Raw genomic sequence first — 26249 nt, forward strand, 5'->3', positions numbered from 1 at the left:
AGTGACATTGATTACATTCTTTGAGTTGTGCAACCATCCTCACCCTCCTTTTCCAAGTTGTTCTTCCCCCATTAACATAAACTCACTGCCCCCTAAGCTTCCTATCTGACCTTTCAAACTGCTGTCGTCAATTATTTAATGTAGTCAGTGTAGCCTTCCTGGCTTCTCCAGCTCTCTGCGTTTACAGTTATGTGATGAGCACAATGAAAGGACAGATCTATTGGTTGACTGAGTGACAAATGGTACTTTCTCATAGATGATGAGGAAGGAGAGAGGGCCCTGAATACTCATATACCTGAAGAAAGATGCTAATCACCATGTATAACAAAAATCTGCCTTACAACCAACAAAATGGTCCCTTCTTTACCTCCCCTTATCTTTTCTCCAAGGAGCCCTGGTGGCACAATGGGTCAGTGCTCTGTTGCTAACCAAAAGGTTGGCAGTTCAAACCCACCATTCGCTCCACAGGGGAAATATGTGGCAGTCTGCTTCCACAAAGATTACAGCCTTGGAAATGCTATTCTGTCCTATGGGGTTACTATGAATCAGAATTGACTGGCAGCAGGATCTTTTCTCCTGCTGATCCTAAATATTTACTGTGTTAGGTGCCCTGAGTCAATTCTGACTCACAGAGACCCCATGTGGCAGCGTAGAAGTGTCTCATAGTTTTCTTGGCTACAATCTTTACATAAGCAGATCACCAGGTCTTTCTCCCATGAGCTGCTGGGTGGGTTCCAACTGCCAGCCTAGTGCTTAACTACTGTGCCACCAGGGCTCCCTAAGTATTTATCACTGGACTTATTTCTATCCTGGTAATTTTTACAGGTATTAATTAACAAGTTTAAGAATTTCCTGGCATGCATATTGCATATCCTCACATAAACCTATATTCCCCTTCACTCAATCCCAACATTTATTTTTAATTTATGTTACTTTGTAATATTATATCGCCTTAATGTATTTGGGGACATAGGTAGCTATAACTAAAAGAACGAATAAATATTTTCTACACACATGCATTTAAAGCTGATTTTAATTTTCTGTAGCAATAGTGCTAGCATCATTTCCAAATTGTATATTCAACAATAGGAGGCAAAGGAAAAAGAGACTGTATTATACTTTTACACTTTTTAAAAAGAAGCATTTCAATTTTAAAGTGTATCATACATAACTCAAAAATCAAAACATTTCATCTTTATGTCACAGAACATATTTAAGGTTAACTATTGTTATAAGGCAATTCACATACCCTTAAGTCTGAGGCTGATGGGTAACGAAGATCTCTACTTACAAAAAGACCCAAAGAGGTGAGAATAACCAAAAAATGATTTGTTAAAACCATATCCACCAATGAAAGTTCTGTGAGACCTAAAGGAAGAAAATCATACCATGAGTTAAAAAGCAAGAAATAAATAAATGAGCTCCTCAACAAAGCCAAGAGATTTCATAAATATTGATCAAGTAATTGACATGGTAAAATGCTGCAGTTGAAGGCACTGTTAGAAGAATTACCTTCTTCAAGTTGGGAATAGATATTCTCCGTCATGTTAAACCAGCTGGTATTATCATAATCCCAAAATCCGGAAAAGGTGACGCCTATGTAAACACCTAACATAAAGGAAAAGGACAATTAAGGCTAGGTAACTTTACAAAGTTAGTAACTCAATTCTGTGGTGCTAGGTCTTCAGAGGCAACAGCCTGTATCTGATCTGCTCCATCGTCTATCCCATTCTCCACATCCCCTACAGTAACTCCCCCCGCCCCCCATTTGAGTCTCACTTCCCCAAGCTTGGTAAAACGAAGTAACTTCAGATTACACCACAGCATCTTGGCCAACCATTAGATTAAAGCTTAGACTAGTCCCCTCTGGGAATAATATGTCCTTAAAATAAATTATCTTAACCATATTGGTTTATTACTTAAAATTCCAAAAAGAAAAAAAAAAGCTGTACTTAATTATTAAAGTATTTTGTGGTATAGCTGTCTAAGTATAAAGATGTTCCAATTTCAGGAGTATAATTTTAGTCAAGAACAACAACAAAAAAGAATCTCCAGAGAAGAAAACTAAAATGTAAGCTCCAAGAGGGAAGAAATTATGTTTGATTTATTTTAATATTAGTTAATTTTAGAAAAATAGAAAAAATGTTTGCTAAAGCCTCATGAGAACCTCTTAAGAGCTGAGGACTGGCCATACTGAAGATACTGAAAGCACTTTGTTCCCTTATCCCGCCTTTGCTTTGTCATAGCTAGGAATGTTGAAATCTTCTGTTTTTTAAAAAAGCCAGAATGTTTATCTGCAGCTTTGTCAATGGGACATAACTACTGCTCCAGAGAAGGTGACAACCTGGGGCGGGGGAAGAGGGAGCTTGAAGACACGTGACTATCTGATGCATATACTTTGTTTCCAAAAGATGCATGTTGTTAAATGTATATTTTAACTACCACCTCTTTTCTGTACAGGGAAAGATGTAGAAGTGTTATTATCCCTTTACTTCTTCACAGAATAGGAAAGCTAAAAATAAGCTTTGCTTTTCTGAGTGCTACCTCTGGTTATACAGATAACAGCACACTATATTCTAAGTGGGGGTGATTATAGGTGTCCAGGATGATATCGTGTGACCATGCAAAGTTTAGAAATATTTAACGGAGAAGTAAGCTGTGAAATAAGTGCTTTATTTTGCTTAATATTTTTTTTTGTGTGTGATAATGAGACCTTTTATTAGTAGGAAATTTTACGTTTTATGAAGAGCTTTCATGTGAATTATCTATTATTAAAACAATTCCTTTTTATGACAGTGGGTTTGGCTTTTTTTTTTTTTTAGTTTCTCATTCAAAAATTTATATACAAGGAGCACACCAGCCCAGGGGCAAAGACTAGAAGGCAGGAGAGGACAGGAAATTTGGTAATACGGAACTCAAGTTCGAAAAGGGGAGAATGTTGACAGGTTGTAAGGTTGTAACCAATGTCACAAAACAGCATGCGCACTAATTGTTTAATGAGAAGCTAGTTTGTTTTGTAAACCTTCATCTAAAGTACAATAATAATAATAATAATAATAAATGTTGTTATTGCTGTTAGGCACTGTCGAGTTTGTTTCGACTCATAGTGACCCTATGTACAACAGAACGAAACACTGCCCTGTCCTGCACCATTCTCTTTTTTGCTAACCCTCTACTTTACCAAGCATGATGTCCTTCTCCAGGGACTGATCCCTCCTGACGACATGTCCAAACTCTGTGAGACATAGTCTCGCCATCCTTGCTTCTAAGGAACATTCTGGTTGTACTTCTTCCAAGACAGATTTGTTTGTTCTTTTGGCAGTCCATGGCATATTCGATATTCTTTGCCAACACCACAATTCAAAAGGCGTCAATTCTTTGGTCTTCCTTATTCATCATCCAGCTTTCGAATGCATATAAAGTGATTGAAAACACCATGGCTTGGGTCAGGTGTACCTTAGTCATACACAAATTGTTTTGTGACATTGGTTGCAATTCCCCCATTGTGTCAGCCCTCTCCTCCCCCTTTCGCTTTCCACCCTGGGTTCCATGCGTCCATTTATCCAGTTTTCCTGTCCTTCCTACCTTCTCGTCTTTACTTTTGGGCAGGTGTTGCACATTTGGTCTCGAATACTTGATTGAACTAAGAAGTACGTTCCTCACATGTGTGTGTTTGTTTTATAGGCCTATTTTTTTTGAAGACCTGATGGTGCAGTGGTTAAGCGTTCAGCTGTTAACCAAAAGATCAGCAGTTTGAATCCACCAGCTGCTCCTTAGAAACTCTATGGGGCAGTTCTACTCTGTCCTATAGGGTTGTTATGAATTGAAATTGACTCTATGGCAATGGGTTTGGTTTTTTTGGTCTAATCTTTGCCTGAAAAGTGGACCTTGGGAGTGGCTTCAGTTCTGAGTTAGCAGTGTGTCTGGGGCCATAGTCTTGGGGGTTCTTTCAGTCTCTGTCAGACCAGTGACTCTGATCTATTTTTGTGAATTTGAATTTTGTTCTACATTTTTCTCCCATGGTCTCTAGGACTCTCTACTGTGATCCCTGTCAGAGAGGTCAGCAGTGGTAGTCAGGCACCATATAGTTCTTCTGGGATCAGTCTAGTGGAGGCTGTGGTTCATTAGTCCTTTGGACTAATATTTTCCTTGGGTCTTTGGTTTTCTTCATTCTCTTTTGCTCTTAATGTGATGGGACCAATAGATGTATTTTAGACAGCTGCTTGCAAACTTTTAAGACCTCAGACGCTACTCACCAATACAGGATGTAGAACATTTTATGGACTACGTTATGCCATTTGACTTAGATGTCCCCCAAGACCATGGTCCCCAGCCTTTAACCCCAGTGACTCAGTCCCTCAAGGTGTTTGGATGTGTCTAGGAAGCTTCTATGACTTTGCCTTGGTCGAGTTGTGCTGAATTCTCCTATATTGTGTGTTGTCTTTACCTTCACCAAAGTTAATACTTGTCTACTATCTAGTTAGTGATTTCCCCTCCCCGTAGCTCCCCTCCCTCATATCCATCAAAGACTGTTTTTTTCTGTGTGTAAACCTTTTATTGGGTTTTTATAATAGTGGTCTCATACAATGTTTGTCTTTTTGTTATTAACTTATTTCACTCAGTGTAATAGCCTCCAGAATCATCCATGTTGTAAGATGTTTTGCAGATTCATCATTATTCTTTATTGTTGCATAGTATTCCATTGTATGTGTGTACCATAGTTTGTTTATCCGTTCATCTGCTGATGGGCACTTAGGTTGTTTCCATCTTTTTGCTGTTGTGAATAACGCTGCAGTGAACACGGATGTGCATATGTCTATTCGAGTCACGGCTTTTACTTCTCTACGATATACTTCTAGGAGTGGGATTGCTGGATCGCATGGTATTTCTATTTCAAGCTTTTTAAGGAGGTGCCATATCATTTTCCACAGTGGCTGTACCATTTTACATTCCCACCAGCAGTGCATGAGGGTTCCAATCTCCCTGCAGTGCTTAATATTTTTATATTGAAATTAAGTTACAGGTCACTCTCTATGACAAAATATCCACAATCGTATCCCAAGTTTACAGAAGCTGATGTACAATTTTAAGGCAAACAAAGGTTGCATACTGTAATTTGGAAGGAACGGTGCACTTATTATCACTAAATGGTAGGGTCACTTTTATTAATATATGACATATTCTGGTTCTGCTTTCCCAAAATTTAATGATGTATTCCATGTGTAAAGTCAAGAGCAGTGAAGAGGGCAAAAAGACAGTTTCTTTCACTTCCTTTTTTTAATGAGGAAGAGAGAGAAGATGGAATTGTTATTGCAATAAGCCAAAAAAAAAAAAAAAAAAAACCCGTTGCCGTCAAGTCAGTTCTGACTCATGGTGACCCATGTGTTTGTTACAGGGTAGAACTGCTCATATAGGGTTTTGTTGGCTGTAATCTTTATGGAAGCAAATTGCCAGCCCTTTCTTCTACAGTGACCCCAGGTAGGTTCGAACTGCCAACCTTTAGGTTAGTAGCAGCGTATAAACAATTTGTGTCACCCAGGGACCTTCTTGTTATTGCTAGAGATAGGAAATTTGATCATAGTGGAAAGTTACAAAGAAATGTCAGGTAGTTCCTGCTTTGTTGTTTTATTAATGTTAACCTGAGTGGTTGGGAGTGAAAAATTCAATTAAAGATTTATAGATATTATATTTTGAGGACTCAACTGAGGGTAAGAATTCTGGGGTTGACAAATTGAAACATTTAATAAATAGAGAAGAACAAAACATATTAGAAACGGGGTCAAGGCTGTTGTGCTGAAGCGCACCATGGCAGGGTTTAGACAGAAGACGGTACACAGTCCAATCAACAAGCCGAGAGATTAAGTTTAGAAATGAAGTTGCCGAACTAGGACACAAACCAGAATATTTATATCCAGGTTGGGGGAGACACAGAAAACTGGACACAAAATCAGGATTGAAAGGGACAATAGAAGCTAAGAAGGATAAGAGAAATGCTATGGTTTAAAGCCCTTGGCTGAAATCATGTAGGGCTGTCAGCAGAAAGGTGAGTGCTTGAAGACCTTAAAACAAGGCTATACCTGAAAATGTTAAGGCTTACATTTCTCATACTGGCCAAAACTTAACTGCTTTGTAACTAGAACAGTTAGAGAGGTGAGAGATCATTCAAGCATGACAAAAAAATTTGAAATTAATAAAGAATGTTTTAAATTCTATAACTGCAATAAAAGCCAATGCCAGATATTTCATTCACTATATTTTCTTTAACAGCATAGGTCTTTTAAAAAAGTCAGGAACATTATATTATGTATATATGTCCTAGCTGAGCAGTAATCTACTCAGTGGGGAGAACTGAGAGCAAGATCTTTTTTAAGTTATTCATTTAATTAATCCATTTACTCTTACTATTAAAATCATTTTTAAAAGAATAGTGACTTCATTCTTTTCTAGAATATGCTGCATACTTATTATAAGACTCTAAGCAATACAGATAATTAGAACAAGAAAATAAAAGAAATCACCCTGTTATGGATTGAATTATGTCCCCTCAAAATATGAGTTGTAAATCTAACCCCTATTTCTGTGATTATGATCCCATTTGGGAATGGGTTTTATTTGTTACGTTATTGAGATATGATTGGTGTAGGGAGTGTCTTAAATCAATCTCTTTTGAGATATAAGAGATACTAAACAAGCAAGTGAGAAGCAGAGGTGAAGGGAGAGAGATGCTAAACCACATGAAAATCGTCCAGAAGCAGAAACTCAGAAGAAATAAGGACCTTCCTCAAGAGCTGACAGAGAAAGAAAGCCTTCCCATAGAGTCAGCATCCTGAATTTGTACTTCTAGCCTCCTAACTGGAAACCTTGTTTGTTAAAGCCACCCATTTGTGGTATTTATGTTACAGAAACCCTAGATAACTAAGCCAATCCATACTCCGCAATCCATAAATTAATCATCATTAACGTTTGGTGAATACCATTCCATTAATCTCTTTATGCATATATAGAATTAGAGAAGATGGCAGATGGGTACAGGAATAAATTCCTTCCTTCCATAAGTAATTACTGAGTGTCCATTGTTTGCCTGGTACTGTACTCAAGTACAGTGCTAGGGATAAAATGGCAAACAAAAAGAGACAAGTTCCCTGTTTTCTTGGAGTTTACAGTTTTAAACATGTAACAAATGTAAATTTTCAATTGCGACAAGTGCTACAAAGAAAAGGTACATGGAGTCAGAAGAAGCTTCTTTAAAAAAAGGGCCACATGAACCAGAGACTACATCATCCTGAGACAAGAAGAACTAGATGGTGCCCGGCTACAACCAATGACTGCCCTGACAAAGAACACAACAGAGAACCCCTGAGGGAGCAGGAGAGCAGTGGCATGCAGACCCCAAATTCTCATAAGACCAGACTTAATGGTCTGACTGAGACTAGAAGGACCCCAGTGGTCATGGCCCCAGACCTTCTGTTGGCCCAGGACAGGAACCATTCCTGAAGCCAACTCTTCAGACATGGATTGGACTGGACAATGGGTTGGAGAGGGATGTTGGTAAGGAGTGAGCTTCCTGGATCAGGTGGACACTTGAGACTATGTTGGCATCTCCTGCCTGGTGGGGAGATGAGAGGGTAGAGGGGGTTAGAAGCTGGTGAAATGGACACAAAAGGAGAGAGTGGAGGGAGAGAGCGGGCTGTCTCATTAGGGGGAGAGTGATTGGGAGTGTGTAGCAAGGTGTATATGGGTTTTTGTGTGAGAGACTGACTTGATTTGTGAACTCTCAGTTAAAGCACAATAATAAAAAAAAAGAATTGGCTGTTGGAATTGGCAATGTGGAGATCATGGGTGATCTTGAAAAGAACTACTTCAGGGAACAAAAGTCTGATTTGTAGTGGAATGAAGATAAAATGGGAGGTGAAAAAGTAGCACCATCTACAATAAATTTGTTCCATAAATTTTGCTTTGAAAAGGAAAAGAGAAATAGGGAGTAGGGGAAAAATGAGATAAATGTGGGTTTTGCTTAAGATGGGGGATATTAAGGATATGTTTGTATGCTAATGGCTATGATCCAATAAGAAGGGAGACAATGATGATGCAGGAGAGAAAGGTGATAATTACAGGGATAAAGTAGGAGCAACATTCTTGAGATGGCTGGAGGAAACAGGGTCCAGGCACAAGGGATGAGGGGTGGCCTTTTATAGCAGCAGAGATATAACAGGCAAAAAGGCAAAGTATGTAAATGTGTACGCACGCAGGTTTTACAGGTGCAAGGATGAAGGAGCTCCTTGTGATCAGTCCTTATTTTCCCTGTGAAATATTAGACAAAGGCACAGCTGAGTGTCAGAAGGGAAAGAAGGTGATGTAGAGTGTTTTAGGAGTGGGGAAAGATGTGGTAAGGTCATTCTGGAGAGTGGAAAAATAAACATACCAGAGAAGAGCGAGGGTATTTCTGGGCAGTGCTTGATATCCACTTGAGATTTGTAATCATGAATTTAAAGCGAGACCAGTCAATGTGGTTTCAACATGAGGTCAATGTGTAACTTTTTTTCTAGGAATATTTTTCCCCTCCAGTTCAGAAGTGGAGAAGGTTTTAACTAGGTTTGGTGTTGGTCAGGCAAGGAGGGGAAAGAAGAGCAAGGAAGTTTCAGAAATATTTATAAGGATAGACTACGAAATTATAGTGAGGAAGGAAGAAAATGAGGATGTCGGGTAGCCATAAAAGTGGTAGGGACAATGGACTGAAGTCTCCACGAGATGAAGAAATATTGGAGTACTAGAGTAGAATGACAGAATAGGAGGTGACAGACAGAGTGTGAGATGCTTAGAGTGGAGATTTTGGAGATAATGCTGTTATTGGATATGACAAGCTCCAGAATGTAACAACAGAAATAAGATGGAAGGAAGATCATTGGAGGAGAGGAGGCCTTGAAACTGAGAAGCCAGGGTATTGGATGGGTCATCCATATGACTGGTAAATCCACCAAAAATAAGAACAAAAATCAAGGTGAACAGGAAAGCAGGGATCCAGAGGCTAAACTCATCAATGAATGAGTGTGGGTGATAGAGAGGTATGCTGGAAACCAAGGAGAGGTAGAGGGAGATAAAGTCTGAGTTCAAAGGAACTGGGACTTCTGAAGGAGAGGACAGGAATTAAGGAGTAGCCCCAAGGTGCAAGGACTATAACCTCATTCTTGGGTTCTGAGATACGTGGCATGTTAGAGGGCTGCAGGGGAAAGAATGATATCTGGGAATGGCCATTTTCCTCTTTATGACAAGAAAGTCAAGGGAACATTCAGGGAAAAGATAAGTGGCTGGGGGAGTTGGTTGATGACAGACTATAAATTCCAGTGAAAGCATTTAGGCAGATGGAGGAGGGTAGAAGTTTTAGGTCAAATGGGAAGTACAGAACTATATGGAATAAGTGACGTGGGAGGCTTAGGTTTCTGGAGATGGCTGATAACACTGGGATGACAATTAGGGTGGGAGATGTCTTCATAGAATCATAGAGGAGGAGGGTGGTTAATCCCAGACCCAACTGGAACACATGGATAACTGTTGCCACCAATAACTCCATGTGTTATGAAGGCAAGGGAGGATGAACAGGGGCCTCCTCAAAGAAAGTGCTAGCTTAGGCAGCAGCATCTTCATACTGTTGGAGCTTCTTTTTTGCTTCTGTACCGTGGTGGCCAGCTGAGGAAAAGATGGTTTCACCTAAAGAACAGGTTGCTGAAACTGTTTCTTTTCTTGAGAGGTTTAGGCAGTCTGATGAATGTGATAGCAGGGGGCCGAGGCTGCCCCTTTGCTCCTACGACTCTCAGTTGTGTGGCGTGAGGAGCTGAGAATGGCTCCTTTTCTTTGGCTCAAGGAAGTAAGGTAGGCATTGGTGTTTGGATAAAGGCAAGGGGGCTTAGGTCCTAGCCTGGGATCCACAGAACAAAGCAAGAAAAGAAGCTGAGTTTCCATCTGGGTTGACATAGGGTAGTAAAAAAAAAAAAAGTACAGGAGAGCATATAGAGGGAACAGATAGAGCTCATGACTAAGCTAATTCAACAGAAGCAGGCATTCAAAGCTAGAGGTAACTATGAGGTTGTAAGCTGCTCAGGAATTCAAAGAAACATGGGGCAAGACTGTGTCTATCCTTATAACAATGAACACGATTATAACCTATCACTTTGTAGTGTCATGGTAGGTCAAGTTCCATCTTTTTATTCTTCTTTAAAATTATGTTGGCTATTCATGGTGCCTCACTCTTCCATATGAATTTTGGGATTGGCTTGTCAATTTCTGCATACACACACAAAAAAAAACACTGCTATAATTTTTCTTGGAATTGCATTGAATTGAAAATTTGGAGAGAAGAAACATCTTTACAGTACTAGAAATTCCTGTGCATGAACATAAAATATATTAGCATTTATTTGGATCTTTTTTTTATAGCCTTCATTAGAGTTTTATAAATTTTCCACAAAAGGCCTTGCAACTCTTTTTTTTTTTTTTTTGGTTTATTCCTAGGTACCCTTTGGGTTTGTTACTTTATAAGTAGGATTTTAAAAATTATGACTTTGAATTCATTTTTGGTGGGATGGTTTTTATGTTTTGTTATTATATCACACAATCTTGTAGAACTCCCATATTTGCTCTGATAATTCTTCTGTAGATTACTTTCAATTTTTATATATGTAGCATATAAACTAGGAGCCCTGGTGGTGCAGCAGTTAAGTGCTCGGCTGCTAAACAAAAGGTTGGCTGTTCGAACCCACCTAGCGGCTCCACAGAAGACATACCTGGCGATCTGTATAAAGAATCAGAAAATACAGCCTAGAAAAGAATACAGCCTAGAAAACCCTATAGAGCAGGTCTACTCTGTTACATGGGATCGCTATGGGTCAAAATCGACTCGACAGCACATAATGACAACAACAGCATATAAACTACATATAAACTTAGGCTATACTTAGCATATTGCACATGCAAGTAAACAAGGTGACATGACAAAGAGTAAACTCAGGTACTTTCAGGAAACATTCACATTACACTATGACTATGCATTTAACTTCTACTGCCAGTTAAACATCACTGCTACAAAATACAAAATGCCACTTCCAACATTAAATAAAGCTATAAACTTACCATCAAATGTTGTATTCAAAACAAAGCCAAGCAATGCTACGTCATTGGCACAGGGGCATTTTGTCACCTTGAGATCTATCACATGTGGATATAATGCACGGACGTTACTTTCTTCCATTATAAGCCCAAGATTCCACTGAAGAATAGGTTCTACGGAAACCAAGGTTAGGTGTTTAAATTGTGGTAGCACTCTTGAAAATAGAACATTATCACTTAAGGATTTTAAAGAAACTATTCTATAATTCAAATAATGGAGGTATTAATTACCTCACTTTTCACCAGTTAAAAACAGGTCATTTCTTATTTTCCAGAATAAAAGAAATGAAGTCTAATTCCCCTTGACGGGGAACTGGCAAGACCACATTGCTGAAGAGCATATGGGATGGGAGATACTGTTGTGGCCATCTTTGTAAACTACAATTTGCCACAAGAACCATCCCTAGAAATGGAATCGCTTGATCATAGTGTATGTGCATTTATGGAGAACAACTTTTACTTCAAGAGCCCACACATTTTCTTTTTGTTTTCTTCCCCAATCCCATTGAAAAAGCAGTTTTGTTGTTGTTAGCTGCTGTTGAGTAGATTCCGACTCATGGCGACCCCATGTGTGCAGAGTAGAACTGTTCCACAGGGTTTTCAAGGCTGCGGCCTTTCAGAAGCAAATCACCAGGCCTGTTTTCTGAGGCACCTCTGGATGTGTTCAAACCGCCAATCTAGTAGTTGAGCATTTAACCATTAACACAACCCAGGGACTCGAAACAGCAGTAACCCATAGCACTTAACCATTAACACAACCCAGGGACTCAAAATAGCACTAACCCACGCTGTCAATTCAATTCCGACTCATGGTAACCCTCTAGGACAGAGTAGAACTGCCCCATAGAGTTTCCAAGATTGTAAATCTTTACAGAAGCAGATTGCCACATTTTTTTCCTGCGGAGCTGCTGATGGTTTTGAACTGCCAACCTTGTGGTTAGCAGCGGAGCGCTTTAACCAGTGAACCACCAGGGCTCCTCAAAACAGCAGTAACCAAAAAACCAAACCCAGGGCCGTTGAGCTGATTCCGACTCATAGTGACCCTATAGGACAGAATAGAACTGCACCATAGAGTTTCCAAAGAGCGCCTGGTGGATTCAAGCTGCTTATCTTTGGTTAGCAGCCGTACACGTAGCACTTAACCACTATGCCACCAGAGTTTCCAAAACAGCAGTAGATACACAAAAATGAGAATAAATCCAGAGTAGCATGGAGAACACGGAAGACAATGGTCCCTTCTCAAGAACTTAATCAGATGGGGCTTTACAAATTTTAAAACTTGAAATACTTTTCTTGGATATGCAAAGGGTTAGAGAGGGATAAAGTCAAATTTTCATGCATAAGGAAATAAGAGGACTTTTTTCTTTTGAGAAAATGAGGAAAGAGAGTGCAAAATCAGCCAGAGCAACCTGACAGAATACTGCACTCTGAATTTCAAAAACTGTCAAAGGACTTTTTAAAAACAGAGATAACTAACAATCCATTTTTTAGCTGTTTAAATTCCCTCCATCTCCCCCAAACTTTCAAGAACATCTGCCATAATCCTGACTAAGTGATTTTTTTTTCTTCGTTTTGTGCAAAGCCAAAAAAGGAGCTAAGTTTCCACCTAGGTTAACATAGTGTAGTACAAGGAGAGCATAGAGGGGAAAGAGACCCAATATATATAAGTAAACTGACTCAGCAGTAAGTTGTTCAGGAATTCAAAGAAATTTGGGGCAAGACGCCAGACTTTCCAGCGCACGGGATGTGTGCAGGCCATCCATACGCTGACCTTAGAGAACAGGGAGATTTGAGCTTATATCTGGTACATGATTGTATTGAATTGAGACTGCCTCTTAACTTATGCAGGAGCTCCTTACAATCAGGGACTGTACATTAAGGGTTTTAAGATTGCTTTTAAGAGGGAGCAATTAAAATTTTGATTGCTGCTGAGAAGCTAAAAAGGAGTCAGAAAAGCGAGCAATATGAAGGTCACTGGTGACTGTATGTTTTCTCCTCATCTTCAGGATTTCAGTAAGTGATACAATCATCCACTTGATTGCTCAAATAAGAATTTATTCCTTGATACCTTTACACCCAAACTACCCAGGAAGTCGTATCAGCCCTACTCCCAGAATGTACCCTGAAGGCTTATAGTTCTCACCATCTTGACTGTTAATGACACAGCCCAGTGACCCCAGACCATCTCCTGATTGGAGTATTGCAACAGCCTCCCAAATAATTCCCTTTACTCCATTCTTGCCATCCTTCCCCAAGAGTTAATTCTCTACCCAGCAGCCAAAGTGATCTTTTTAGAAAGCATAAATCAGAATTTACCACTCTCCTGCTTAAAATGCTTTTCACTGTAACTAGAATAAAATCCACACTCTTTCCCATGGTTGATGTGATCTGTACTGAGTTTCTCTAAACTCAGTACATGCCACTCTGTCTGTCAGTTACTATGCTTCAGCAACAACTCCTTTCAGTTCCTCAAACAGATCAGTCTCATTCCTGCATCTGGAACCTTTAACATCTACAAATCTGTGAAGCTCTTTGCTACCTCAGGACTTCTGTACCTTCCAAATAAATGTAAATCAAAATTTTAATGCAGTGCAGAGTATCTGGGGTCCATCTATATATGTAAATGATTCATATTTCAGATATTTTAAAAAAATGAAATAATGGTTTTACACTGGTATTTTGGTACCCAAAAGTAGCATAAGCAAACACAACCCACTGCCATTGAGTTGAATTCCGACTCACAGGGACCCTACAGGACAGAGTAGAACTGCCCCCTAGGGTTACCAAGGCTGTAAATCTTTACGGGAGCAGACTGCCATATCTTCCTCCTGAGGAGCGGCTGGTGGGTAGCCTTTATGGTTAGCAGCTGGACACTTTAACCACTGTGCTACCAGAAAAATTTTTTTTTTTTTTTTATGCATAGGATATCAAAATATTAGAATTCCAAAAAAAGGGTATGGCAATTATTGTTGAACAATTGGCCCGCTATTTTTTTTTAATTTTGAAAGCTATGAAAAAATTGGAAAGTACTTTGTCAATTTTGTTTCAGATATTTTAAAAACATTAAAGAAATAAAACAATACAGATATGATTAAAGACACCTCTGCTCCCCTCCATAATCCCATTCCTAAATTCTCCCCAAATGCAACCAGCATCATGAAATTTTTGTGTATATTTCTAGTCCATGTTTTAATATTTTACTGAATATATACGTATCAATGAACAGTGCATATACCTAAATTTTATATAAATGCTCTCCTACTCTATTCTGTGACTTGATTTTTTTCACTCAATGTTTCTGAGTTCTTTCTGTTCTTGACGATCTGTTTGGGTCTCCTTCCTTCATTTTAACAGAATGTACCAACATTAGTGTTTTCCCCTGCTGGTGGATACTTGGGACGTTTCCAGTTTTTTCGTTATAACAAATAATGCTGCACTAAATAGACTTGTACGTGTCCTCTGGGTCACATATGCAAGCATTTCTCTACGGGAGCTCTCAACCATCCCTTAAAAACAGAATCACCTCTAAAGATGATTTTTTTTAAAACTACAGGTGTCTTGTACCACCCTCTAAAGATCTGATTTTAATTGGTATATGGTGGGATTAGGCATCATTACTTTTTTTAAAGCTCTCCAAGTGATTCTTTCCAGAAAATGCAATATATTTATTTATTTTTACTCTACATTTTACATAGCATCATATCAAAGTAGGGGACAAAGAATAAAAAATAAAAAGGAAAGTAAGGATAAATCCAAGATCCAGGATTGATGATCAAGAAAATTCATGCTATAGTGCTATAAAAAAACACAGGTGATCCAAAAATTGGGCTATAAATTTCCTATCAGAAAATTGAAAATGAGAAGCCTAGCCAGTTACATCACTCAGTGTTCATAAGCTTAAAACAATCAATTTCTTATGGAAAAAAAAAACTGTTCTAAGACAAAACTGAATTTTTCCTTGCAGCCCTCACAAATAAGATCGTGATGCAATGAACAAAGTCTTCTATAACATCTTTATAGAAGATGCAAACACTAACTTTATAAAGCCATTGTTTGTAATGATCCCTAATATGGCCACAGTAGAAGTATATTTCCATATTTCCATACCAGTCTTTGCAGACCTCTGTTGGGTAGTGCAAATCGTTAAGCGCTTGACTACTAGCTGAAAGGTTGGCCGTTCAAACCCAGCCAGTGGTGCCTTGGAAGACAGGCCTGTCGATATGCTTCTGAAAGTTCATGACCTTGAAATCCCTATGGAGCAGTTCTACTCTGTACACATGGGGTCACCATGAGTCAGAATCAGTTCCATGGCAGCTAACAACAACAAAAACATTAGCAATTACTCACATGTATTTAACTGATTTTTTTTTTTTTAATTGTTATCAGACTGTGAATTCTTCAAGGGTCATGGTCATCTCTTATTATTTTTTTAATCACAATGACTTAGGACAGGGTCTAGCATATAGTAGGTGTCAAAGTTTGCTGAAAGAATATATGGATTCCTTTTTATCTGCTGACTTTTACCTCGAACAGTATCCAATAGAGTTCCTTCAGTAGTATAAATATTTAATCCGTGATGTAAACTAATCCTTACTAGCCATTCTTCTACTGCTGTAATATCTGTTTAAAAACAAAAGGGACACAATCAGCTATTTTTTATGTCATATTGGTCAAATTCAAGGCAATGTGAACATTACCAACAATTATCTATCGTTTTCCAAACATTTTGACTGCATATGTAAGGTTTTCCACATTTTCCCTGTAAACATTTTGCTGATAAAATAATGAAAAAGAAATTATGAAGTGATTTTACCACCACAGCAGTGAATCCAGGTAACAATATTTTGGATCATACTTTTTCTCCTAGGAGTTATTGTGGCTTGATAAAAAACAAATTATGACACTTCATGTCAAGTGATATAATATTTCAAAGTGGGCTGTGATTAACTAAAATGTATGGTATAAACCCTAAGGAAACTACTAAAAAAATGTTAAGGTTTATATAATAGGCCAATAGTGGAGACAAAACGGAATTATAAAAAATAATGAATCTGAATGAAGACAATGAAAGAGAAAAAAATAAAACAGAGAGATGGAACATTTTTTTGTGTGTGTGCTTTAGGTGAAAGTTTACAGCTCAAGTTAGTTTCTCATACAAAAATTTATACACACATTGTTATGTGAGCCTAGTTGCTATCACTATAATGTGACCACACATTCCTCCTTTCCATCCCGGATTTCCCGTGTCCATTCAACCAACTCCTATCCCTTTCTGCCCTCTCATCTCACCTCTGGACAGGAGCGGTCCATTTAGCCTTGTGTATCTACTTGGACTAAGAAACACACTCTTCATGAGTATCATTTTATATCTTATAGTCTAGTCTATTCTTTGTCTGAAAAGTTGGTTCTGGGTTAACAGAGAGTCCGGGGGCTGTGTCTTCTGGGGTTCCTCTAGTCTCAGTCAGACTGTTAAGTCTGATCTTTTTACTAGAATTTGAGTTCTGCACCTCACTTATCTCCTGCTCCGTCAGGGACTCTCTGTTGTGTTCCCTGTCAGGGCGGTCATTGGTGGTAGCCAGGCACCATCTAGTTTTTCTGGTCTCAGGCTGATGGAGTTTCTGGTTTATGTGGCCCCTTTTATCTCTTGGGCTAATATTTTCCTTGTTTCTTTGGTGTTCTTCATTCTCCTTTGCTCCAGGTGGGTTGGGATCAATTGACGCATCAAGTAAAAGGATGAAAAAGACGTATCACGCAAACACTAATCAAAAGAAAGATGGTGGAGCCCTCGTGCACAGTGGTTAAGAGCTTGGCTGCTGACCAAAAGGTTGGCAGTTCAAATCCACCAGCTGCTCCTTGGAAACCCTATGGGGCAGTTCCACTCTGTCCTATAGGGTCGCTATGAGTTGGAGTTGACTTGACAGCAATGGGTTTGGTTTTTTTGGTTTTGATATCAATTTAACCACAGCCAAAGGACATTGCAGAACAAGGTAATTACCAGAGATAAAGAGAGGCAATATATAATGATAAAGGGCTCAATTCACAAAAAGGTATGAAAAAAGCTAGCAGGGACCCTGAGCGAAGAGCACAGGAAGACAACTTCATGGAATTCCCAAAAGGAGACAGAAAAACTGGGTAGATAAATCTGGAGTGAAGCAAGGTGAGCAGGACATGAACAAGATCTAAGAAGGGAAAGCACAAGAAGGTGGGTGAGAGCCCCAGGATCCTGACGACCACAGAGCAGGGAGGGAAACAGGAACCAGAGACAGGACCACTCACTAGTGGTAGTCCACGGCCATTAGGGTGGGTGGCACACACAGAGTAGTAGATCCATAGAGTGTCAGCAGGTGGTCCCCCACCCAACGACTCCAGGCAGCCCCTCCCTCCCCCACATTTGGTCAGGGCCAGGTCCCAATGGCTGGCTGTAGCTTACATGGACTGTCCAGGCACCCATGCCCAGTGGCCAAAGGAGCGCACTTCCCCTCTTCCTCATCCTCCTGGTAACCAAGAATATGAGCCTCTCCCCTGCCACCCTACCCACCCAGAGACCATGGTTTAAACCCCTTCTTACCCACCAACCAGCCCTGCCCCACTCCCAACTGGCAATGCACACCTGTCCCACCAATCACCCCCCTACCTGCTGCCCCACTCATCTGGGGACAGGCAGCACACACTCCTGTGCCACTTGGCTGATGACTGGCAGTGGCACGTGCCCACCCCACCCACTGTCACCACCATCCTGCCCACAAGACAAGTGGCAGTGTGCATTCTTGTGCCACCGAACAGACAACAGACATCAGACAACAACCTGAGATAGAGACACATGACAGCTTCACCCAGATACCAACCCAGATAAAGACGTCATAAAAGTAAAATAAAGCTACTAAACTGACTACAGAGAACCAAAGGTGTTAAGCTGTAAATGATGACAACTTCAAAACAAAAGGGGGAAATAAAAGGTGTAGTTATAGAGCTTCCATATGGAGAGGAAGTCAAGGTGATTCCAAGATATAACAGGCTGTTTTAAATTTAAGAGGATAAAGGAAAACTTCTGGGTAACTACAAACAAAATTAATAAATCTACTCACCAATTCATAAGGGAAAGATGTGGCAGTCTGCTTCCATAAATATTTACAGGCTTGGAAACCCTATGAGGCAGTTCTACTCTGTCCTATAGGGTCACTATAAGTTGGAATCGACTCGACGGTAGTGGGTTTTTGGTTTGGTACTCACCAAAATAAAGAAGAAAAAAATAAAAAAGACTCAGTAAACAAACAAAAAACGATTGATAGAAAAAGAAAATCCATACACAAAAAGAACAGTGAAGAAAATTAAGAGGAACAAAGAAAATGTTAACACTACAAAATGTGTAACAAAATGACAGCAATGAATTCATACCCCCACTACGCCACCAGTGAATTCATACCTATTGCTAATCACACTGAATGTAAATGGGTTAAATGCACCAGTTAAGAGACAGAGTGGCAGAATGGCAAAAAAACATGACCCACCAATATGTTGCCTACAAGAGACATACCTTAGACACAAAGACATAAATAAGTTAAAAAATCAAAGGATGGGAAAAATGTATCAAGCAGATAACTAACCAAAAGAGAGTAAGATAGCCATAATAATTTCAGATAAAATAGACTTTAAATAAAAATCCATTATAAAAGACAAAGAAAGGATCAATTCACCAAGAAGGCATAACAATAATAGATATTTATCCACCCAATGAAAGAGCTCCAAACAACATAAAACAAACTAACAGAATTGAAAAGAGAAGTAGACAGTTCTACGATAATAGTAGGAGACTTTAACACACCACCTTTGAAGATGGACAGAACGCCTAGAAAGAAAAGCAGTAAAGATACAGAAGATCTAAATGACACAATCAGCCAACTTGACCTCATAGATATATACAGAACACACTGGCCAACAGCAGCACAGTATGCATTCTTCTCCAAACGTACACAGATCATTCTCTAGCCCACGAAGCAAGCTTCTATGAGTTCAAAAACATCAACATGATACAAAGCATCTTCTCTAACCATACAAAAAAGAGAAAGATTGCAAATCAATTATCTAAAGTTGGGATTGGTAAACTTATTCTAGAATGCGCCAGCTAGTAAATATTTTGGGCTTTGTGGACCATACAGTTCTGTCACACTATAATCCTGCCATTCTAGCATGAAAACTGGCTTAGAAAACAAATAAATGAATGTGGCTGTATTCTAGTAAAACTTCATTTACAAAAACAGGCAGAGGGCCAGATTTGGCCTGCAAGCTGTAGTTTGCCAACCCTTGATATAAATGTTCCCAACTTAAGTAATTAAAAAAAAAAAAGCAAATTAAATCCAAAGTAGGACAAGATGAAGAGTGGAAATCAATGAAATGAGGAAAAGAAAAACGATATACACAATCAATGAAACCAGATGTTTCTTTGAAAAGATCAATAACATCGATGAACTTCTAGTCAGGTTAATCAAGAAGAAGAATAGATACAAATAACTAATTTAGAGATGAAAAAGGAGACAGCACTACAGACCCTACAGATATTAAAAGGATAATAAGGGAATATCACAAACAATTCTATGCCCATAAATTCAACAATTTACATGAAATAAACAAGTTCCTTGGAAGACACAAACTGCCAAAGCTCACTCGAGAAGAAACAGACAACTTGGATAGTCATATATATTTAATTTGCAGTTAAAATTCTTCGCAGAAAGAAAACTCCAGACCCACATGTCTTCACTGGAGAATTCCACCAAACATTTAAGGAAGAGATGATGTTAAAAAATGTAGAAAAGAAGAGAACTTGTCCCAACTCATTTTATGAGGGCAGCATTACCTGGATACCAAAATGAGATAAAGACATCACAAGAAAATCAAACTACGGACTGAAAACCTATAGCCAAATGAATCCAACAATATATAAAAAGGATAATACATCATCATAGCCAAGTGTTATTTATCCTTGATTGCAAAGCTGCTTCACTATTCAAAGATGAGTCAGATGTAATTCACCATATCAACAGGCTAAAGAAGAAAATTCTTATAATCATTTCAATAGAGGCAGTAAGAGCATTTAACAAAATCTGACACCAATTCATGATAAAATTTTTTTTTTTAAATCAGCCTGTAGGAGTAGAAGGCAACTTCCTCAGTCTGATAAGGTGCATCTAGAAAACTGAGTGGTGAAAGACAATGTTTTCCTTAAAATTGAAAGCAAGGCAAAGCTGCCCTCTCTTACCATTCCTAATCAGAATTGTACTGAAGATCCTAGCCAGTGGTAGGCAAGAAAAAGAAATTAAATGAATACATATTGGAAAGGAAGAAATAAGATTGTGTCTATCCCTAGATGCATAATTCTCCAGCAGTACATCGACAGCGAACTGCCAGAAATTCAAGCCGGAGTCAGAAGCGTATGTGGAATGAGGGATATCATTGCCTATGTCAGGTGGATCTTGGCTGAAAGCAGAGAATACTAGAAAGATGTTTACCTGTGTTTTATTGGCTATGCAAAGGCATTAGACTGTGTGGATCATAACAAATTATGGATAACATTGGGAAGAATTGGAATTCCAGAACACTTAATTGTGCTCATGTGGAGCCTGTACATAGATCAAGAGGCAGTTGTTCAAACAGAACAAGGGGATACTGGGTGGTTCAAAGTCAGGAAAGATGTGTGTCAGGGTTGTATCCTTTCACCATACTTACTCAATTTGTATGTGGAGTAAATGATTCAAGAAGCTGGACTATATGAAGAAGAATGCAGCATAAAGATTGGTGGAAGACTCGTTAATGCCAGGGTGTGCCTTGAAAGTGAAGATGGCGAAACTTCGTCTCATGTACTTTGGACATATTATCAGGAGGGATAAGTCCCTAGAGAAGGACACCATGTTTGGTAGGGTTGAGGGGCTGTGAAAAAGAGGAAGACCCTTGACGAGATGGATTGACGTAGTGGCTGTAACAATAGGCTCAAACATAGCAAGATTGTGAGGATGGTGCAGGACTGGGCAGTGTTTTGTTCTGTTGTACATAGGGTCACTACGAGTTGGAACCTACTCAACAGCACCTAACAACAACAATGAACATAAGGGCAATTTAATTTAAATGAAGGATAATATAAATATTATATGCGTAAGAACAATCTACCTATAAAAAAAAAATTTTATAATAGGGTTTAATTCCAGTTAAATTGGAATTTAAGATAAACAACAAATAAGTTTTAATATAAGTATGTCCCAAATATTACATGAGACATGTACATGGAACAATACTACATGGAATAACAAATAATTTTTTAATAACATTTGTTTTTCTTTTTTATAACTGGCAACCCAGGTTTATAGGGAAAATAATTAATTTAGATTACTCTTACCTGTGTTTTTTGTGATGTCTTCTCTGGGGATATTAATCAACCAGTAAACTCGATCACTGAACTTGAATAAAAAAGAAATCAGAAAACAATGATTTTACTATGCTAACAGCAACACTCATTTTGGTATATTTTATTCTATATTAAAAAAAAGAAAATTAAAAAAAATATCCAATTATCATGCAACGTATCCTGGAATAATTTGTCTTCTTTTAAGGGCTACTTACTCATTGATTATTTTTTTTGTATAGCCCTATGTATTCCAGAAAGCCTTACCATATCTTACAAAGATGTATGTGATACAAGATGATGACAAATTTAAAATAGACCAGGAGAAATGCGGAAAAGTCAATTAATGTGAAAAAAAACTGAGGCCAATAAGAAGTTGTTATCAAAGTTCATGCAAGAATATTGAAAGGGAATAATTGTCTGACATTCAATAGGAGGCCTTTCTTGATGAAGAAAAGTCCAAATGCTCACTTCAGTGATGGTTTGTAATGCTGTAAATGGCAAGAGGGTTTTGATGTTTTAATACACTGGCACTGTCCTAGTTTACTGTGATTTTATCATAAACTGGTATCTCTGGGTTTGGAAAAATCCTTGCTCAGCCTCTTCTGCCCCAATCTTCTACACTATTCTTCATCTATCATAGTTTCACACTTGCCATTTTCCAAAATCACCTGGGTTCAATTCATTTATGAACACTTCCCAGACTTAACAGTTTGGATAAACATATTTACTCCACTAAGTAATGGGAGAAAAGGAAAAAAAAAAGGAGAAAATACTCAAGAACAACTAAATTAAATAAATCAAAATTAAAAAGTAATTTATATATGGCACTTCAAACATCTGTTCATGCTGACTATGTATTAGCTAAAGTATAATAGTATTAATAATCATAAACAGCTAAGTGCTAAATATATATTCGACCACCGGGAGAAAAAAAGATACTTTCTTAGAATGGAAGGAAATGAGGAGATGACTTCAATGCTCCTAACAGTTTAGTTTTTGCATAGTAGATGTTGAGTGGGCAGAAGGATGAATTCCAGGAAAGGAAGAAATCAATGTTAATTGATAGAAATAGAATGTGTGAGGTCAGTGAATGCAGGCAAGTATGTACAGGTCACCTGGACTTAAGGAAAGACAGCAAAATACAAAGGGGAAAATTGAATATTTATGTTTAGAACACAGATGCTGAGGCCAGGCTGCCTGGGTTTGAATCCTGCTTAATCTAATCCTACCTGTGTGATACCAATACTACCTACTTCCTAGAGTTATTGTGAATATTAAATGAAATCAGGTTAAGCACTAAGAATAGTGATTGACGTTCAATAACTGTTAGCTATTGTTGTAGTTGCTGTTGTTATTCTGAGAAAACCAACAATATGAGCTGACAATCAGTTAAGAGTTTCATCAAATGAACTGCCAGTTGCCCTGGTAATGGTTTTCATTCTCCCAATTATGACATTATAACGAGGAGAGGGGAAACACACACGGCGTGTTTTGTTAGCACAGCTCTCTCTTTTCTTACCATTGCTTATATCCACCCTGATAGGATGGATAATCCCCAGAATGGGAAGGGAGGAAATAGAAAAGGAACATAACAGCAGGCATTCAATAAAGATTGCATATGACAATTCTATTTGTTAGTACAGATACAAAAAATTCTCATTACAAGTTAACAAGTAGAATTCAAGAGTACATTAAAATAATATATCTGACTAAGTTAAAGAAATAAAGGCTAGTACTATACTAGAAAATCTTTTAAATCATTAACAATGCTAAAAGATCAAAACAGGAAAACCATTTATAATTATTTACACAGATCCTGAAAAGGCATCAGACAAAATTCAACATTCAATTATCTTTTAAAAAATTATTACTAGAAATAGATGAAACATTCTTAACAGGAAATAAACTATGTTCAGCTTGCAAGTCAACAATATGCTTAATGGGGAACACTAGAAGTATTTTTATTAAGGTCAGGAATAAATTTATTACAACTATAATTCAATATTATTGTGGAGTTGCGAGCCAATGCAATTCCTTCTCAAGAGAATCAGCTGAATTTATTAGAAAATTCAGTAAGGTTGCTGGGACAAAATTAATGATCAAAAGTTAGCAGATCTGTTATATTTAAACAACAACTGGCTGGAAGATATAACTCCATTTTATGAGTTTATTGCAGTGAAAAAAAGATGAGGTATCAAGAAAAAGAGAGAACTAAATTTGCAAGATCTATACGAAGAAACTTTAAAAGACTAGAGACACACACAAAAAGGGACTAACAAATATAAAAGTACATGTTCTTTGATAGGAATTTCAACATCATAAAACTGTCAATTTTCCCTACATTAACTTACGCTCAACATTATTTTAAACAGACGAGTTACTTCTAAAGAGTAGTACTGTGAAGCACTGGTACATGGATATACAGACAAATCAAGGAAACGTACTAGAAAGTCCAATGATAAGCTCAGACGCAAGCAGGAATTAAGTATGTGATTAAGGAGATATTTCAAATAAAAGGAGAAATAGATAACTCAGTAAATCATGTTGGAAAAACTTAATAGCCATAGGAAAAAAAAAGTCAGCTCTCTACCTCATACTACAACAAAAATAAATTCCAAATGGATCAAAAATATTAAAACAATAAAATTTTCAAAGAAAACATGGGAATACTTTTAATTATATCTTGGCATGGTAAAGCCCCTCTATGATACTGATCCCAGACTGCACAATATTCTTCATGGAAAAAAAGCACCATATATAAAGTCAAAATACAAATAATGAACTAGAAAAAATATTTAGACACACATCACAAAGAGCTAATGTTTTTAATATACAAAGAATTCTTACAAAAACAAGTCTAGTAGAAAAATGAACAAAAGCAGACAGTTCACAAAAAAGAAGATATAAATATCTTAAGCATATGAGAAGATGCTTAACCTCTTTAATCACAAGAGAATGGAAAGTCGTGTACTATATGACACTATTTCACACCCTATATATTGGCAAAGTTCAAAAAGTTACGCAACATATTTTTTGGTGAAGGTGTGGGAAAAAGTACTCTCATACATCATTGGCATGTGTGTAAATTGTAATGGAGGACAATTTGGCAGTATCTATCAAAATCTTAAGTGCATTTACACTTTTACTCAGAAATTTTACTATTAGGAATGTAGTCTACATTATCTTCACCTATGCATGGAATAAAATATGCTCCAGGATATTATTACATCATTTTTTGTAACGGCATAAGACTGGAAACAAAATGCTCCTCAGTTATGTATAATAATATAGCCACATAATGGAATACTACCCAGCCAAGCTCAGGTAACAGAAAGTTGAAGCACTACTGGTTTGATGTGTCAAAGGACAGAGTCTGGGGTTGAAAGAACATTTGGGAATTTAAGGAGAAAATTCTAGGGGCAAGGGAACTGCAAACAGAGTGAGCCCTAAAATCTACCTATAAACTTTGCCCAAATTCTTGGGCAACACAAGTACAAAGGAGATCCTCCAGAGGGGTCAGATTAAAAAAAAAAAAATCCACAGTGGAAGCTGAAAGAACTGAGCAGAGACACAGCTGCTGAAGCTACAGGTCAGAGAGTTTGCAGTTCAAGCCAAAGCAAGTTATTCACCTTTTAGAACAACAATAACAAACCCTCAGAAGACCATACAGAATCCAGAGTTGCTACAGCTAACTATTTTCAATGTCCAATTTTCCACCAAAACTGACAAGACAGAAGAAACAGAAAAGTGTAATCCCTACTTAGGAAAAAAGGTAGAAATAAACAGCCTCAAAGTGAGTCCAGAGAGCAAAGACTTGAGAGGAGCTATGTACACAGATTTAAGAAGAATTTTGTCCTAATGAGTAAAGGATAGGGATTCTCAACATAGAAATGAAAATAAAAATAAAACCAAATGGTAAGAGTAAAGCTGAAAAGTTTAATCTTTGAAATGAAGTATTCACTAGGTGGGATCAATAACAAATCCGAGATTGCCAAAGAAAGATTAAGTGAATTTGAAGATCCATTCTGGTTGCCATGGAGTTGACTCTGACTCATGGTGACCCTATGTGTGTCAGAGTAGAACTGTGCTTCATAGGGTCTTCAGTGCCTGATTTTTTGGAATTAGATCTCAGGCCTTTCTTCCGAGGTGCCTCTGGGTAAGACTCAATCCTCCAACATTTTGGTTAGCAGCCAAGCATGTTAACTGTTTGTATCACCCAGAGATGAACTTGAAAATACAGCAATTGAAATCATCCAATCTGAAAGATGGAGAAAAGACATGAGGGATAATACCATGTGTTCCAACATGTTCATAATTGGAGCTCCAACAGGATAAGAGACACAGAAAACAGCAGAATTTTTTTTTGGAAGTAATAATGGCCAATTAGGTATTCTTTATCTTATGAATAAAACAAGTTCAGGAAAGTGGTAGGATACAAGATCAATACACAAAAATCAATTGTATTTCTATACACTTATGATGAATAATATGCAAATGAAATTAAGAAAACAATTAAAAATGGAGAAAGGATATGAATAGACATTTCTCCAAGGAAGATACACAAATGACAGTAAGCACATGAAAAGACGCTCCATATCATTAAAACCCATATCATTAGTCATCCGAAAAATGCAAATCAAAACCCTAATGAGACCCCACTTCACACCCATGAGAATGGCTCAAATAAAAAGATCAT

General features: G+C 37.9%; 1 protein-coding gene across 1 annotated transcript in view; it reads right to left on the reverse strand.

Annotated features, from left to right (window-relative positions):
- CATSPERB (cation channel sperm associated auxiliary subunit beta) overlaps positions 1 to 26249 on the reverse strand; it is a 110831-nt gene that overhangs the window by 80947 nt on the left and 3635 nt on the right. Inside the window, exons 4-8 of the mRNA XM_064291860.1 lie at positions 21545 to 21605; positions 15685 to 15780; positions 11125 to 11274; positions 1513 to 1608; positions 1250 to 1368 (exon numbers count right to left, since the gene is read on the reverse strand). Of these exons, the coding sequence (XP_064147930.1) occupies positions 1250 to 1368; positions 1513 to 1608; positions 11125 to 11274; positions 15685 to 15780; positions 21545 to 21605 (522 nt within the window). The remainder of the gene's footprint in view (positions 1 to 1249; positions 1369 to 1512; positions 1609 to 11124; positions 11275 to 15684; positions 15781 to 21544; positions 21606 to 26249) is intronic.

Source organism: Loxodonta africana, chromosome 10, assembly GCF_030014295.1.
Source record: "Loxodonta africana isolate mLoxAfr1 chromosome 10, mLoxAfr1.hap2, whole genome shotgun sequence".
Taxonomy (NCBI): domain Eukaryota; kingdom Metazoa; phylum Chordata; class Mammalia; order Proboscidea; family Elephantidae; genus Loxodonta; species Loxodonta africana.